We start from the raw sequence: 17661 nt of genomic DNA, 5'->3' as shown, positions 1-17661 counted from the left end.
ACAACGAAGGCAGCAGCTGGCTGTGAAAGTTAAAGCTGATCTGGTCTCTGGTCTGGCGCTGGCGCTGGCCTGGCTCTGGCCTCTTGGTAAACGTACTTACATGCATGTGCACATACTTGACTTGGGCCATTCGCTAGTTAATGGACCTGTTTGCGGTTCGTTTTTTTATTTTGGATAGTCATCATTTAAGTGCGCTGCGGGCGCCCTGGTCCAAGTTGCTGGCAAAGCGCGCGGCGCACTAAAGAACTTGAGAGCATGTGACATTAATGCCACAAGTAAAACACAAAAAGCAACAAAAACTATACGAATAATGCATAATGACAATCGTTTCGTAAGTTGGCAGCCGCAAGAGAAACTGCATATTAAGCAATGCTAAATTACAGTTTAACAACAGACTTGAGGAGCTGCAGAACAAGTTGCAGCTACTTGTGTTTAGTAAGTCAGCTTAGGCCAGAAACTGTGGCAAGTGTGTGGACAAGGACAACGAAATTAGTTAAAATATTAATAATAATAAATAAGCGCATGGCGTGGCCCGTGCCATCAACTTTATGAGGCACTTCGGGCTGGCCAAACACCCAGTTCCAAATACAAAACGCTTAACAGCGACGACGACGACAGCAGATTGGCCAATGCAGCATTTTGACGTTGCTGCGTCAGATTATAATGGGTCTACACACATAATTGAGGCGACTGCTTGTCGGCTTTTGTCTGCCTGTCGGTCTGTCTGTCTGGCAATTGAATTTTCATAGCCAATTTGCAAAATGTTGCTTGCAACACAGCAACAGCAACAGCAACAGGTCTTGATGCAACCAACAGCGCTCGTGAACTTAACTGCTTTTAACTGTAACACACACACACATAAGCAACAAGCAAATGACAACACCTTGACTCTTTTTATGACATTGATAGCCACGTTGGGCGCCAGCAGCAGAATTGCATGACTTTTAAGGCTTGGCTAAGATTATTGCCAAAGCGCATGTACTAAACTTTAAACAGCCTTAGCACATATCAAGTAAACAACAAAAAATGTCAAAGAGGCAGCAAAAATTGAAAGTTAATTAAGCCAGTGTAAAGCAGGCCAAAAGTAAAAGGCAGGCCAACAAACAAGTGTTGTCAAGACCACGCCATAGGATACAGCAGGTTCTTCGAGATCAACAACAAGATGTGGCCAGAGAGGCTGCGCACTCTCCACACTCCACTCAACATCGCAATCGACATCGACCTTGTAACCTTAACATGTTGACAGGTTGCAGTTAATTTTTGAATTTTTCGCTTATTCTCAGCTGCACTCACTTGTTATTTTCATTTAATTAATTTGCATTTATTTTGTGTGTTGTCATTATAAAACTTAAGCTGTCTGCCCGTAGTAGTATTCTGTCAAGATTCTTTTTGGCCATGTCAACAGCTGTTACCTTGGCGCAGGCAGGCACTTTTGACTTTTATTATTGTTGGCGGCGGCAATAGGCAAATTGCTCTTGCGTTTAAGTAGTGCAAAGCCGCAAGCTCTTGTCAAATGCATACAGTAGTTATTGCTTATATGCTACTAAATTGCAATTAAACAATTCAAATGAATTGCTTTGGAAATTCTCTGCGGTTTCAGCTGATTTGGATTTACCCAAATCCCAACTCTAGCCATTGAATTTACACGTGAGTTGACTTGCAGTTTACGTATTTATAGTTAAATAATGCACAAGTTCGTAAGTTAACGCTTATAGCCAAATATTTTTTAAAGGAAAAGTTCACACTTGCTCAGAAATTTTAGCACAGTCCGGTCCGGCCCATTGCTGGAAATTAAGTTGCCTGCCACAAAGTCTCGTTCAAGGATATAGCCAAAAACTAGTCGACCATGTCAGTCAATACATTCTAAAAAATTATAAGTCAATTCCAATTCCAAGTGATGGATGCATCCAAGTGGATACAAAGCGTGAACGAACAAAAATTAACATGTTTTTATTCCAAATAAATCATTCCAAAATTTCAAGCTATAAATCTAACTAAAATATTTTGTAATAATATAGGCCAAACAATACTTTTTATTAAGTACTAATAATATGCGATCTTTACTTTTAATGCTGCAAATTAAAATACTTATAATCTAAAGATAAAACTTGAAATTTAAATATTATAAAAATATGTTTATTGGTAATATCCTAATACCAAAATAAGTATCGAGTTTCAAATACATATACAAAAAAATATTTAATAATTGTGATTAATTATTAAATTAATAATTTCTTTAGAACTGCGTATGATACGACTGTTTACTTCTAGATTTCACTCAAAAGAGAATGAGTTCTTAGATAAGGGATAAGTCCTGCTGCAATACTTGATTTAGTTTATGATTAATGAACTTACTTATTTCTGTATTTAATGTCAACTATGAACAGACGCCGATAAAAGAAAAAGATTACAAAAAATATTTAAGATGAAATTTAAAAGTATTTAAAAATTATATTATATTTAAATTTGATTTTTTAATAACAAGTGCTTAGCTTAATAACATTAATAAATTATAAGCATAAGCATTAGGATATGCATACTTTAAATAATTTATGCTATTTTTAAAATGATGCTAATTATCATTTATAGTGTCTGTCTGTAATTTTTGTATACTTTCTATGGAAATCGCAGAAAAGTGTCGATGTTTGCGCTTATATAATATAATATATAATATATAATCTGCTTAGCGCTTTACTATTTGTCTATGAGCAATTTGCTTGTGCGTGATTACAACATTTCATTTTTATAAAGAATCTTTTAATCGCTTTGTTTTTTTTTTAGCACCCAAATGAATAACATTTGAGAGCTGCTTCACATGTAGCCGACAGCTACTGTAATTTCCTTTAGAAAAAAATCTTAATTACATTGCTCTAAATTGTTAAATTTTGCTTTGCCAGAGAATTGGCAACAATTTGCTGTGGCTGTTGGCTTAATCGTTCAGCAGCATAAAGCAAGTTTATTAACTAATTACAAGCAGTTAAAATCTGGCCATATGTCTGCTCAAACTTCAGCTGAAGCCAAAGTTCAGAGCACAGTTCAGTGCAATGATCGTATCGTGCTTGCAATTTGCTTATTAAATGTATTTTGCTTTGAAGGCTAGCGACTTGATTAAGTTTTTCTCAAAAAAAAAAAAACAAAAAAAAAGAACATAAAAGTTTTGACTCTAATTGTGCATTGCATGCAATAAATGTTTTATTATGCCTCGTTAATTTAAGCAGTGTGCGCAATTAAAATAATTAAAATAATTCTTAGAGTTGAGCGCTAAGAATTATGATTTCAAGTGAAAATTGCGCATACGCCATGTCCAGCGATAATTTGAATAAAAACCAACTTACAACAGCAGCAAAAGCATTGCAAAAAGGCAAAATAATAAAAACTAAAACAACTTTTGAGCCTTAGCAAGTGTTGCTGCTGTTGTTGTTGTTGTTGTTTGGCTGTTGGCGCCCGTTACAAGTTTTGCAGTTTATTGAGCGCATTTGGCTGAAACTTGCGCTCAAAACGTGTTCGCGCTGCCGGCGTCTGCGTCTGCGTCAACGCAGCTGCTGCTACTGCTGCTGTCTTGCATATAGATATCGATGCTGCTGCTGCTGTTGGCGTTGAGCTAAACAAACTTATGCGCAAGCGCGCGCGAACGCAATAAAATTCAATTCGGTTGTGTCACACACACACACACACACACATGCACTTTGTGTATATGTGTTGGCCAAATGTACATTTATTGTTGTTGCTTTACCATTAATTTTTGGCTGTGGCCCAAAGCGAACGGCGTTAACGGCAACGACAACGGCGACGACGCCGACGCCAGCGGCGGGCGCAAAAAAAAAAGCTCAACGCTCGACGCTTTGGCTCAGTATTAACCGATTTTTGGCCACTGCTAAATCATTGAAGTAACTTTCGTCTGCAGTCATTTGCTTAAAGTTAGTGAACGTGCTAGTATCGCATACCCCAGCGACGGCTGCCACAAAAGTTTTGCTTGTGTTTACAACGATAACTGAAACTAAAGTACATACGTATCTGTGTGCGTGTCTGTGTGTGTGTAAAATACAACAACTACAACTACTGTTTACTGTTTACTGTTTGGTGCGTGCTTATAGAGTATTTGGTTTTGATTTTTTGTTATTGCGCATACGCCATGTGTAATTAATTTTCACAATTATGAACGCTGCTAATAATCAAATGTTTTGGCGCTTTGTTTTATTTGCAGAATTATCAGCATACAAAATGCAGTACACGACGGCATGCTTGATGGCTCTGCTGCTGGTGATGATGTGGGGCACACAGCTAACGGTATCGGCGCCAGCACAGGAGCTAGCACAGGATAGCAGCGTACTGCCCGCCGAGCTGAATCCGATCAATGCTGAGGTAACGTACAAATTGAAACAAAAGACTAGGAAGCGAAAATCGCAAAACGAACGAATGGGACAGACCAGGGATTGCGGCCATTGTGTCATGAGAGTGGTGACTACACTACAAACTTGTTGTGTTGAACGTTAACTCCTTTGCTACCCACACCACCACGCCCCGCCCCGCCCCTGCCACAGCTTTTGACGTTGCGCCTGCAGCTGCAATTGCTGTTGCTGCTGCTGCTGCTGTTGTTGTTGTGTAAGCGACAGCTGAACACTTGCTAATTTCGTGGTCGACTGCTTTTCCGCCATCGTCAGTGCATTGAACCGCTTTGCACTAAAAAGTAAAAACTTACATTTGGCATTTCTATGCAACAAGTCGCGACAGCAGCTGAGTCCAGTTGTCTCAGTTGCGACCTTGAGGCGCAACAACAAAAGAAATTCAATGAAATGAAAGAAGCAGCGCTAAGCCAAAGCCAAAGCGACAGCAACTTGTTAACGACCTACGTTAACATTTCCAAATTTATACAAAAGCAAACTCACACACACACACACACACACACACACAACTCTGTTAACTGTTCGGAGCTGTGTGGGCCTGTGGGCTGAGCTTTGGGGCTGGGGGCTAAACGTGCGCACTCATCAAGTTGATTGGGAAATTTGTTGATTGTTTTTCTTGTCGCATTAGCGCGCGAGCTCGAAAAGAAAACCTTTTGGCTTTTCTTCATTGCATATTTCACTCGTAGCGTAGAGCGTATTTTGTAATTAATTTACAGCGTTGTGCAAATTTTTTAGAGTCAAGTGCCAGGCCTAATGGAAAATCTTTTAAAAGCTTCAGCTGTCAGTCATCCAATGATTGCAACAGTCCGAACAAAAATTAACCAAGATTATTGCAGCTTTTATTATAGTTTATTTCTGATTGCACGGCATTAAAGCCAAGGTCTTACATAAGAGCAGTTAACTTTACAAATTTATACTTATTTAAAAAGTCAGTCAGTCAGTCCGTCTGAAATGTCAACGACATCTAAGTTTGCTGTAAATCTGCCAAGCTGTCAGAGCCTGGGCTATGACTTAATTGATTTATTAATTCAAGTGAATGTCACACTTGGCATATTATTTACAAAAAGTTCGCTTTCATCATAAACAATTTGAAGAGCGTCCGTCCGTCATAGCTTTTGTAGTTTATTTTATTTGTTTTTTTTTGGCGACGCATGCGTTTTGTTTAGAAATGAGTAAATTTTGGATTTTTGATTTGATTCAATTTCAATTTTGTGGTTGGCAATGACGCTCTGAATTTTAAGTACTAGCGTAAGTAACAACGCTGTATATCGATAAGTGAGTGTTGTAAGTCTTAGAATCGCTGTTGCTGTAGTTGTTGTTGTTTTTCTTGCACCAACATCCACGTAATTGGGTCAAGTCTAACCGCAACGCGTATGTGAGTGCCTCGAGTTAATTTTTCATTTGTCATTTAATTGTGAGCTGCTTGGACAAATTGAAGCAAGATTGTGCATGTCATGTCATGTCTGTTGGCATTACTTTAATCATTCAACAAACAAATTCAATTCTAGGAGGTGGTAGGCGATGAGCTAGAACGCAACAAAAGAAAACTGCCCGATGCCACATTTGAGGCGAAAAATGCGGTGCTCGGATTTGTATTTGGTGTAAGTAATCTCTCTCTTTCAGTCTGAGCTCTGAACTCACACACACACACACACATGCACACATTTTCTCGCAGAAAATCGACAACTTCTTGGATACAAAGACACGCGTGATTGAGCAACTGGATCGCTCCAATATTGAGAAGAACAAGCAATGGGATATCAAGGCACCGGTGCCCATTAAGGATTTCCAAACTCTCATCTCCGCCGTTGTCTCGCCCAAAATCCGTTCGATTGGCAATATTGCAAATGATCTCACCACCGGCGTATTAACCACCATAACCGCCTTCAGTGGCTCCTCATCGGGCAACGGCAATGCCAATGCCGGACTCGGCAATGTCGTCTCCAAATTCTTGAGTTTCTCCGGTCCCATACTGCAGGGTTCGTCGGGTGGTGTCAATGGCATTGCCGGTGCCACGACACCAGCTCCAGATTCTGATGAGGCGGGCTACTAAATCAGCAACTAGACCCTCTTCCCCTCTCACTCTAATTGACTGGTAAACTGGCTGACAGACTTGGCCTTGGATATCGTTCGCACTATAACAAAACAAAAAAAAACAAATTGGTTCCATAATTTATGTACTCACACACATACACACTTACACTCAAACACACACACGATCACACTACTCTACTTACTTTTAATATTTGTATTATTATTATTTTTTTTTCGTTGTTGTTGTTGTAGTTTAGTTCTAAGTACGAAACTCTATTGAACGGTTCCATATTTGGTTTGTCGTCAGGCCAATAGTTAAGCTAACTCTAACTCATGTTTGTAAATATTGGCGCCTAACTGTATATACAAGTTTAATAAATGATATGAATTTTTTTTATATGTATATGTATATGCACAAAACCATTTATAAAAAACACACAGAAAATAAAATAAAAATAAAAAAAACCACCACGAAACCGAAAGCAAAACTGAATTTTCAATGACTGCGTTTTGTGGCTTTTAATGTTCATGGCCTTGACCTTGTCTGTCTCAAGTTCGATATCAAATATTGTAGTAGAAATATCTAGCAATCTAACTATATTTATCTATGGCATGCTCACTCATCAGTCTCTCTCTCTCTCTCTCTATCTCTCTTTCTATTTGCTTGCTCAACAACATTTTTAGAGCAATCGTCATGCGCGCGCTGGGGGTAAAGATCTAAGCGATGCACCGGAATTGGATCGAAACAAGGTTTCCATAGAGTTGCCCGATCAACTTTTTACCAAATCATTTCGCGTCGTCACCCAAGTCTCCCAGGCATTTTCACGTTTAATTATGGTAAGTCTCAATTTCAATTTACTGTTAGGCATTAACAGAAAGCTCAGCTAAAAGAAAAGCCTTGTGCTACTGTTAACAGTTAGCTTTAACAGTGGCCTAACATCGCCGTTATGCAGCAAGCTTTGCACGTTGGGCCTTGATTATGAAGCACAGCCAATAGTCTTATCGTACTTTTTGGCTAAGCCCTGATGTCTGACAATTCATACGTGCATCACATAATAATACGAAATATTCAGTGTGTGCCATTAAAATATAAAAATAAAACTATTATCTCATATGTACAGTGGAACATACAGAAAGTCAACAGTTGTTTAATATAATAAGTTGTAGTTGAAAAAGTTTTTAGTGATCACCTAACGCACTCAGCTTTATATACAGTTTATTTTTATAACAACTGTTAACACGTACGAATAAATATCAAATGGCCAAATATAAGTACAGTAAGCACTCTCCATATAAGCAACAAGCTATTGTATCAACCTGTATTAAAAACGATTTCAATTCATTAATTTCTATGCAAGTAACTCTATTAGTTTTCCCTTTAGTATTTTCATATATTACATTGGAATTACAAGCCATTCGATATTGCAGCTGAAATCAATCAAATTTCATTAAATAAATATGGAAATTATTATTTAAATTACACAACAGACTCTTTTTTCAGATTAATTGTATATAAAGAATACTAAAATATAGGACAATAATTTTCTTTTATTATTTTTTTTTTATTTTTTTTTTTATTTAAGAAATTATATCAAGGATATGTGCACTGTTTCTTTTATTATTACAATTAATTCTTAGCTGTTTGAACTTGTCTATCGATAACTTTGTTAATGTTATTGCTTATTTTGCAAGAACTCTGCACGTCGCTACTCACGCTTTGTGCTGTTCTTCAAGCCTGTCTTTGGCGATGCCCTGGTGGTCAAGGGCTATGAGGATCCAACCACCACAACCACTAGTCGCACCACCACAACCACCGAGGATACGGACAAAGTAAATGAGATCTAAGCTCGCAACCCAAACGAATTTGTTACTATTATATTTAAAATATATGTATTATTTTTTTTATTGTTTTTTTTACTATGTGCTGTTATGTATTAAGGGCTCATGTGTTGTATAAAAAATATATATATATGAATATGTGTGTTGGTAGCTGTTTGTGTTGCTATTGAATCAACTGCTGGCGCGTGGACGCAAGAGCAATCGCATGCGCTTCAGCGATCCCTTGGGGCCATCGAGAAAACCACGCCATAGTATGCCCTTATAGCCATCCACATCACGCTCGAGCAGCCGCTGATAAAGACCAAAAGGATTGCTGCAAAGCATTTGCGAAATTCAATAAAGGTTAAAGGCTTGAGGCTTCTTGCACGCACCTTTGATTGCAGGCATTGCCATACCAGAATGCCGCCGACTGCGACGTAGCGCAGTTGCTCTTACTCTCATCGTTGTCTCTGTCCTGTGTGCTGAACTTCTTGCCCGTATGCTGACGCAGTGCATCGCTGGCATCGCCTTGATACTTGCCCAACACATTCAGGCGATACTGCTCCGCCTCGCCGCCAATGCTGAAGTGATCATAGAGCGCATAGCGCTGCTCCTGCTTGCGATTCTCCAGCTGCACCAGCAGCTCACAGTCTTCGCTGTTGCTCAGCTGATGCAGCTTTTCCAGCCCAATGAAGAACTCCAGCGTCAGCGGACCAAAGCCAATCTTATAGTCCACCCACTTGCGATTGAAGTCCTCGGTGCCGTCATAGCGATTCGCCACCACAGTCCAACCCCCGCCGCGTGTCTTCTGATCGCAGAACACAAAGAACGGCTCCGCATTGTTGCGTGGCCGTATGCGCACCACTCCATGTTGCTGCTTCACACAACTCTGTGGCGTGCTGTAAGCAACGGGCGCTGCGGCAGCTGCTCCCAACGCTGGCGCTGGCAACAAGTCCAGATTGCTGGCCAAATAGCAAAGAAAATTAATAAATGATTACAAAGAAAGTCAATGCCGTCTTACAGCACCTAATCAACTTACCAACTATAATATCGATATCGATAATTTTTTTATATAAAATTTTATTTGTCGCGCCCAACTTAAATGCGTGCTTGTTTTTAATCGATTTGTTATGTATGCCAAATTCAATTTGCTAAAGTTAACTTTATAAATTCCATACGTATGAATTTGTGTACATTTCTTTTAAGCGGCTCTGTTCATAAGGAAATATGTTTAAAGTAATTAAAGCTTGCTTGTCATTTTGCCAATGAAAATTGCTCACAACAAATTTGTTTCATATTAAGCTAAGTATATTAGTTATTGTTATTTAAAACGGTTATTTTATATTTAATTTGAATTAAGAGTGTTCTGCCAATATATATTTAGCTATAGACAATCAATATCAGCTTAGTGCTTTATTTATTTATGTGCGATAGTAAGGTATTCATTTCAAAATAAATTTCATTTATTTATTTTGACTCAATTTTAATTTTATAGTATAGTATAGTATTAAATATTCTGCTCAAATGCCAATAAGCCAATGAACTAAATAGTCATATGAACGGCAATCAAACTGCATTAATTCACTATTCTAGTTCAACAGGTTCACTTGAGTAGATCAACTGAATAAACTTACTAATGTGAATGACTAAATATTTGATGTAGTCACGTTCAATTGATCTTATTGTGCAGCAAGTGACTTTGCATAGCTTATTAATAGTATTAATTTATTTATTTATGCGGACTTACATGCGCGAACCAAAGCTAACAGGCGCTGTCGTTTTTTGATCGCGCTGCAGATCGACCAGCTGCTCCTGTAGGCTGCCCAGCATTTTCTTGGCCGCCGCAATCTCTGTGGACAGCAGCTGAATGCGTGTGTTGAAGCCGCTGAGCGTGTCCAGCGTACAGCTGCTCGTGGTCTAAGTGGGCAAATGCTGAGTAAGCAATTAAGTACTTTACAATTTCTAGACTTACAGCATTATCCGCAGGTAGAAGCTGTCCAGCAGGCTCAATGTGTGTGGTGCTCAGGCAGGCCAACATGGTGACCAGCGCATCCAGTTGCAGCATTTGCGACATTCCTACGTTCAGCGTTGCATTTAAACTGCCGTATTGATCAGCAGCACGAAACGTTAGAGCGTTAGAGCTGAATGCCCCCGCACAGCAGCAGCAAAGGTCAGGCAATTAGTTATTGGCGTTTGCACATTGCAAACGGGTATGCTAAGTCGCTAAATCTCGTTGTTAGCAACTGGTCCGGGCTCGGAGAAAAACAATTGCAATTGCAATTGCAATTGCGTTGCAGTCGGCGGCACACAAGCTTTTGTAGCAGTTGCGGCTTTCATTGCTACATAGCTGTGCACTATGGCGCTGGAAGCGCTGGTCACCGCCTTGGCCTGTCTCAGTGCGACGACAACATTGCCGGACAAGCCTGTATCCATTATCAGGCAAAACTCGCTGGAGCCCTATGCGGTCAACAATGTAAGTAGCCTCAGCTATCAATTAAAGCATAAAGTTTTAATATTGTTTTTGCTATGCGCGTGCTCAGGGCACAGGCGGCTGTCCCGTAAGCGCCTTGGGCGGTCTGACGGCGCGGTAAGTGTGCTTTGAACCTTCAACCAAATGCCGTTTCAGCTCCCAGCATCCACTTGCAGCTTACTCTACATGAACGAGGAGTTGCAAGCTCTCAAAACGCAGCTCACTGAACTGCAGCAGCTCATAACTGACTATAAAAGGCAGCAGCCAGCTCCAGAAATAGGCGCACGCATGTATGAAATTGTTTTGTTTTTTTTAGATGCATATGTTGCATATATTTGCTTTACTTGCAGCCTGTCATTTGGGCCCGATGCTGTGCCCAATGCTTTGGGTGCTGTGGCGCCTGCGCCTGTAGATGATACGCCCAGAAATTGTCGAGATCAGAAGCATGGCCAGGTGCTCATACGCCTTGCCGCCGATGTGGAGCCTTTTTATGTTAGCTGCGATCAGAAAGAGGACTCTGGCGGCTGGATAGTCGTTGCCTATCGCTTCGATGGCAGCGAGGACTTCAATCGCGATTGGCATGCCTATAAAACGGGCTTTGGCTCGCTCAACTCGGAGTTCTTCATTGGGTTGGACAAATTGCATCGTCTGACCAACAGCGGTGACCACGAGCTGCGCATTGTCATGCAGAACAGCAAGAACGAGAAGCGATTCGCTAAGTACGATCAATTCAGCATTGGCAGTGAGTCCGAGAAGTATTTGCTATACGTCCTAGGCGCTTATCATGGCGATGCGGGTGACTCGCTGCGTTATCATGCGGGTAAGAAGTTCACCACCTACGACCAGGATAACGATGACAACGGACAGAACTGTGCACGCACACACGCGGGTGCCTGGTGGTATGGACGAGAATGTTTCGAAAGGTGATTACATTTCAACTTTAAAATCCATTTTCCGAATTCATCTATTCAAAAATTGATCTATCTAAAGTTATAGTGGGCAATTTGAATAGTTTCAGCTTCAGCTTAAGCTTATAATATTCTGCACATATTGTGAATAATCTATTCAATTTCAAAATATTCTCAAATCGGCTTCGGGGCACAGATTCCTCTAAATATTCCAGTGCTGCCATTTTAGCCATCCCCAATTATATTTTGTTTATCTATATATATTATTTATTATATATTAAGCCTGATCTTAAGGCTTGTTGATTAGATAGAATATATTACTTTTAATTGATATAACCATTCATTATATTTATCATGTATATCAATCGTGCTCAAATTTTTCAAAAATATCAGTACTCATGGTAGAAATTCTAAAATAAATAAATTATGAAATAAGATTTTGTGTGATAATTGCAGCTCTCTTCGCTTCAGTTAGACATAAGTATATTTTGAATATAGCTACCCTTACTTATCTATTCGCTTAAACAATGTATTTTTTATTAGCTTTAATTAATGTTCAACTTTGTTTACTCTGCAGCAATCTGTTCGGCACCTTTCAGTCAAAGTATGGCCAAGAAATCGGTTACTTCAAGGGCATCCTATGGAAAACTTTTGTACCCGGCCCCACCGGCTCGCTCAGCTACGTACGCATGTTGATTAGACCCTATGAGAAGTTGAAGGGGTTGTAGTTAAGTACTCAAGACTCTTTAAATTAAGTCGCACATTTGATAATAAATCATCAACTATTTAAATTGAAATGCTATTGTTAATCCCCCAACCTGATTAAATGCCAACTTATTATGATAATATTGTTTTGATATTTACTAAAAATAGTTGCAAATGCTCAATTAAACTGAAATCTTTTGCATTGTTACACACAGAACCTGCATATCAAATGAAATCAACTTGATAGCCCAAGCGCAATGCTTCACTGACTTTTGCGGCATGAGAACGAGTTTGCAACCATTCAATAATTGCTATACAATAGAAATTGTAATTGCTGGCAACAATAACAACAATAGCAGGCGGCCACAGAGCAACAACAGTGCAAAAGCACAACAGCTTGCAAAATAATTATTGCTCATTAATGGCGTATTATCATGAGAAATTAATATTGCAGCATTTGCATAGAAATTTTGCATACTATTGTTGAAAGGCGAATCTCTATGCGATTTGCTGGCTGCCCCTTTGTCATATTGCTTACTAGCTTACAATAACAATAATATGTGGTCTTAGCTGTACCATATAAATTGTGGTTTTTTGTAAGCGTCAAAGAACACACATGTCGTATGCGTAATATGCATACAATTTGCTTATTGGCGTGACTTATGAATACAGCATAGCCTTCCACTTTCTAGGAAAAGTAATTTAGGAGAACTTATTGAAAACTTATTTTCTTAAAGTTAAAGACAAACACTTAACGCAATAGAGAGCTTTCAAAAAGCTTTTCACTTAAAATCTAACTAGAGTGTAAATACCGCTTTCTAAAATTGAAAAATTTGAATTAAATTCGCTGGACCGATGGAGTCTCGATCCTCTCCAATTGCATCTTCCTGTCTTCGACTTTAATCTTTTTCCTTATGAATATATGTGCTGCATACTTTTAGGTGCGCGACTTATATTTTGTATTAATGCAAATAGTTTCCAGCTTTGGTAACAAGCAAGCAATTAAAGCTTAACGTTTATTAGCAACTGTTTTCGAGTTTCTTAGAGTAGTACTAGGCTCTCTATTAACTTTTGTTAATTCTTCAATGCGATCAACAGCGTAGAATATCGTTTATATATTTTTTGCTACATAGAGCTGAGAATCTTCTTATTTGTGCTATTCGCATTCGTATTTATTTGCACAAGCAGCATAGATAGCCGCTCAATACGCTGAGTTCGCAAGCAGGCAAATAGTAAATAAATTTTATGTGTTGTTGCAAACTTTTTGACAGAGAGTCAGAGCATATTAAACAAAGCAATGCAAACTAACAATGAAATGCTATTCGAGTCGCTCCTTGGTGCTGCTGCTGCTGCTACTGCTGCTGCTTCTTTTTGAATTTTCATAAAACTTTTGCTCGTTTGCCACTAATAAATTATTTTTGCGAAAAAACTTTGCGCCAAAGGCGACACTCACCAATGCAATGGCAATGGCAATGGCAATGGCAATCGCCCCACTAAGCTGCTCCCGACTGCGACTGCGACTGCGACTGAGGATTGCTTCAAGTTGTATAACATGGGTAGCGTACAATAACTGCTCGACTATTACAAGGCTCTTTTGCGCCTCTTTGTCCTTGCTCTTAGTTGTTTATTAGTTGTTGTTGTTGCTGTTGTTGGTTTGTTATTCCTGTGTGTGCGCTTTGTTCATAAATAATTTGCGCCACAACTCAATTTCATGAGCGTAAATCACTGTTTGGTCACTCGACCACTCGCCCATTGGCTGTGGGTTTATGTTTTTTGCCCTTTGCCCTTTTGCTCCGACGACTGCCAAGGCTGCTTATTGTTTCACTTCTTCTTTTCAAAATATATTTTCAACTTTTGCTGTATTTTGGTTTCTGTTGTTAGTGGCCATTTACCATACAATTCTTTATTTATGCCCCCGTGTGTCTCTCTCTCTCTCTCTCGCCCAGTCAGTTATTTATATTTTTTTGCTGCAAAAGTTTTTTAGCCAAACGCCACCAGGGAGTCCAGCTAAATCAAGCGCACAAACGACCGATAGACAGTCAGACAGACAGACAGTCTGTTATTTGACACGCGGGTGTTAAATCCACACAAAAGTTGCGCCAACTTTTCAATTGGCTTGACAAATATAAAGAAATTTACAATGGGGCTGCTGCTTCGTACTAAGCGCTTCAGCGTTCTTTGGTCGACGACTTAAATAAGAAACGAATTGCCGCAAAGCAAATGGCAACAATTAATAAATATGAAATAAGTGGAGTGAGTAGCCAGCAGAAATCAAAGCTGATTATGCTGCTGCAAATTGATGAATATAAAACTTAGCTCAGGCACAATGATCACAAACTGAGCTCACTATGTCGATTGTTGTTCTTTGTTGCAGTTGCAAGTGCTCAAGTGGAACTGAAATTGGTTGCAGCCGACTTTAAGTTACAGTTTTAGGTTAGACCAAGACTCAAATTTTGAAAGGCTGTAACTTAACGGAAAAAAATGCGACTTAACTGCTCTAAATTATTTTTTGTTGGCGTTGCAAATTATTTGGCTAAATTATAAACAAAATAGTAAACAAACAGGACTAAGCTGAAACTAAGCATGTTGGATAGATTGAATAAGTGAGGTAAGTATTATATTTTATTAGCAGCGAACGTCGCTCTCAACTGGAAGAACAAATAGACTGACAGCAAACACAAAAGCTACTGAAATAAAATGAGCTAACATTATATTTAGCCAAGTATTGAACAATCTGTAACTCAGCGAAAGTAAATCGAATTTAATATAAACAACATAGACATAGATGTCGAAGCTAATGTAACTGTAAGCTCGATTCAGAAGATTTTTAGTTTGATATTTTGAATGTATAAAGAGTTGCCAACAAGGTGCGTAGGTTTTTTGATAAAATCAATAAAAAATCAATATCTATTGGCTGAAATGCACACAAATTTGCGAATATGAAATTATTAATTTATAAGCTAACAGTCGTTTTTTTTCCTGCTGCTGCTAACAAATTAAAAAATACAAACCAATATATTAACATACTAGTCTTTACAATTATAAACAATTAAGAGTGCAATGCACAATGAGTTTTATTTTTATATATGTATAGATTTTATATGTTTTATTAAAAAGGTAATTTGATGTATATAATCGTTTTATATACAAAAAAACGGAGTCAAATCAAATTAACTATCATTAATTAACTAATTAAAAGTGTTTATGTAGCTATAGCTTAAATTATGATTTTATTAAGTGATGATTTTACAGCACTAGGCGTTAGTCAAACTTATTGTTTGCCATAGACTTAGCTAAAAGCATTTATGAATGCGCCTCAGTGTATGCAGCAGATATTTGTAAGAGCTAAGCAAACATACACACATGTGTGTGTGCGTGCGTGTGTGTGTTAATGCTGCGCTAAGCATTCCGCTCATGAAAACGCAATAAAAACTACATTACACTAAATTCTCATATTTTGGCTGTGTGGCGCATAAAGCAAAACAACAACAACAAATAAGAAAAGCAACGACAGCTGTTGCTAAAGTGACTTGTTGTTGTCTCTGTGTGTGTATAATTTTGTGCTTGTTGTTGTTGTTGTTGTTGAAAAGAGTTTTGGGCTTGGGACAAGCAACAATAAATTGCAATTCCAAGTCACTTAAATTGCAACAAATAACGGAGCAGCAAGTTGACAGCAAAGACGTTGGCATTGGCCAAAGTGCCGAGTCCAGCAGCCGTGAGATGTCAACGTGTGTGTGTGTGTGTGGCAAGCGGCGCAGCGCAAGGATCACAGCTCACTGGGCTCACTCAAACAGTTTGTTGTAATTTTAAGCGCGAAATTTAGTTTTGGCCATTTTCGGACATTCGCTGACTGCAGCAACGCAACAGCAAAACAAATCTGTTGTCAACGTTGATGCATGATAGTTGTTATTGTTGCCACTGCTGCTGACAAGACTTGGCATTTATTGCGACTGTTTGTCGAGCTGGGGATGCTGTGGATGTTGGACTGCTGCAAAAGGTTTTCATGAAATGGTTCTCTGATTTATTTACATAAAGAATTATGTGTCATTTTTGTTGCGCATCAACTGCTGGACATTGTTGCTTTTCCTTTTGCTGTTGCTGCCACCAATTAGCCGCAATGTTACTTGCTCTCTCAGCTTGGCCAACTTGGCCGCAATATCTATAAAATTTTATTACAATGCGCTGAAGCTTTTAGCGCGCTACGTTAGTTCAAATGCATTAAAGCTTCATAATATTGAACGGCTTAAGTGGGCATTAGCTGTTAAGCTCTGACTGTGGGCGTGGCCTTGCCTTCAAGCAAGAAAGCTATTTGCAAATACCAACTGTTGATAATGCTAAAATCTTGCTTTAATTTTAACTTACTGAGCAAGCTCAAGAACAAGTGCAGTCTGTACTCTGAAGAATTTAATTCAAACAAGCAATAAATATATGTATGTCAAAGTATATGAAAATAGCAGCTATATATTTCAATTTCAATGATATCTTAATTATATGATATAATTAATATGATACATTAATTTCACTGCTGCTGCTACTCTCTGCCCATCGTAGACTTTGAAAATTTGTTGCTGCCCACTTTGGTAACACATACACGCTGGAAATGAAGTTAACTCGCATGCAATTATTATTAATCTGTTTGTTCGATTTAATTAATTGCAATTTATCTTAAATCAGCTGCTGTTTAGCTAAAGCTGTTGGAATTCTTTTTGTCCCACGCTCAGTTTCTATGCACATCGCTAACTGCAGTCGCAGTCAAAACGCTACCCTTGTATTATTCGTACCGATGGTCCGATGTGCTAATAATCAGCAGCGATGCGCTCTCTCTGCAGCGATGCGCTCTCTCAGCAGCGATGCTCTCTTGACGCTGCCATGGCGGCTCACATAGCGATCGAGCGTAAGAAAGACTCGAGCAGCGCTGCCTTCGCTATGAACGAAACGTGGGGAGCAGCGCTGCTTCTCTTTCTAAGCAACGAACGAAGGGCGCGACTTAGCTTAGATAAGTGTGTGAGTCTGTGAGAAAAAACAGATAAGTGCGGCACCCAGCACTGCTGGGCCAGCAGTTCAGTTGCGTATCGACTGTCGACGCTTAAGCATCTAGTGAAAGCGCTGTCGCATTAATTATTAATAACTTAAATGTGCTCACTAGCGAACGAGCAGAGTATTTAATTATTTAAATGCAATTTGCTTGCATAAATTTTTATTTATATGCTTAATTACTTTGCCTTTGCATGCGATATCTGATAAAATAATGAAATCCATTTAACGATTTAACAATTGAATTATAATCAGGGACGTAGTTCGATCGAACTACTCAGTTCTGCTT

At 38.9% G+C, this 17661-nt stretch overlaps 3 protein-coding genes across 5 annotated transcripts; 2 read left to right on the top strand and 1 right to left on the bottom strand.

Moving 5' to 3' along the window:
* Positions 1-3944: 3944 nt before the first annotated feature.
* LOC108606007 lies at positions 3945-8291 on the top strand. 3 transcript variants are annotated; one of them, XM_017995832.1, is made up of 4 exons: positions 3945-4080; positions 4205-4362; positions 7122-7274; positions 8130-8291. In XM_017995832.1, exons 2-4 carry the CDS (start codon positions 4222-4224, stop codon positions 8280-8282), a joined length of 447 nt encoding a protein of 148 aa, XP_017851321.1. In that variant the 5' UTR covers positions 3945-4080; positions 4205-4221; the 3' UTR covers positions 8283-8291. The 3 variants fall into 3 exon arrangements, with proteins under 3 accessions (XP_017851321.1, XP_017851319.1, XP_017851320.1); XM_017995830.2 differs by lacking the exons at positions 7122-7274; positions 8130-8291 and adding exons at positions 5912-6004; positions 6079-6608; XM_017995831.2 differs by lacking the exons at positions 7122-7274; positions 8130-8291 and adding exons at positions 5912-6004; positions 6079-6608 and having other exon boundaries at positions 3963-4018.
* Positions 8292-8372: 81 nt separating this feature from the next.
* LOC108607262 (fibrinogen C domain-containing protein 1) lies at positions 8373-10413 on the bottom strand. The gene is made up of 4 exons (XM_017997950.2): positions 10228-10413; positions 10003-10172; positions 8648-9217; positions 8373-8589 (listed from the first exon to the last, which is right to left on the bottom strand). The coding sequence occupies exons 1-4, from the start codon at positions 10327-10329 to the stop codon at positions 8448-8450; spliced, it is 984 nt and encodes a 327-aa protein (XP_017853439.1). The 5' UTR covers positions 10330-10413; the 3' UTR covers positions 8373-8447.
* A 98-nt stretch (positions 10414-10511) lies between these two features.
* On the top strand, positions 10512-12475 carry LOC108607261 (fibrinogen-like protein A). The gene is made up of 5 exons (XM_017997949.2): positions 10512-10728; positions 10796-10842; positions 10902-11015; positions 11076-11648; positions 12211-12475. Exons 1-5 carry the CDS (start codon positions 10612-10614, stop codon positions 12359-12361), a joined length of 1002 nt encoding a protein of 333 aa, XP_017853438.1. The 5' UTR covers positions 10512-10611; the 3' UTR covers positions 12362-12475.
* The last annotated feature ends 5186 nt before the right edge of the window (positions 12476-17661 follow it).

The sequence above is a fragment of the Drosophila busckii genome, chromosome X (assembly GCF_011750605.1).
Source record: "Drosophila busckii strain San Diego stock center, stock number 13000-0081.31 chromosome X, ASM1175060v1, whole genome shotgun sequence".
NCBI classification, from domain to species: Eukaryota; Metazoa; Arthropoda; class Insecta; order Diptera; family Drosophilidae; genus Drosophila; species Drosophila busckii.
The sequence above is the reverse complement of the archived record's forward strand: the minus strand, read 5'-3'. Positions and strand labels throughout refer to the sequence as shown.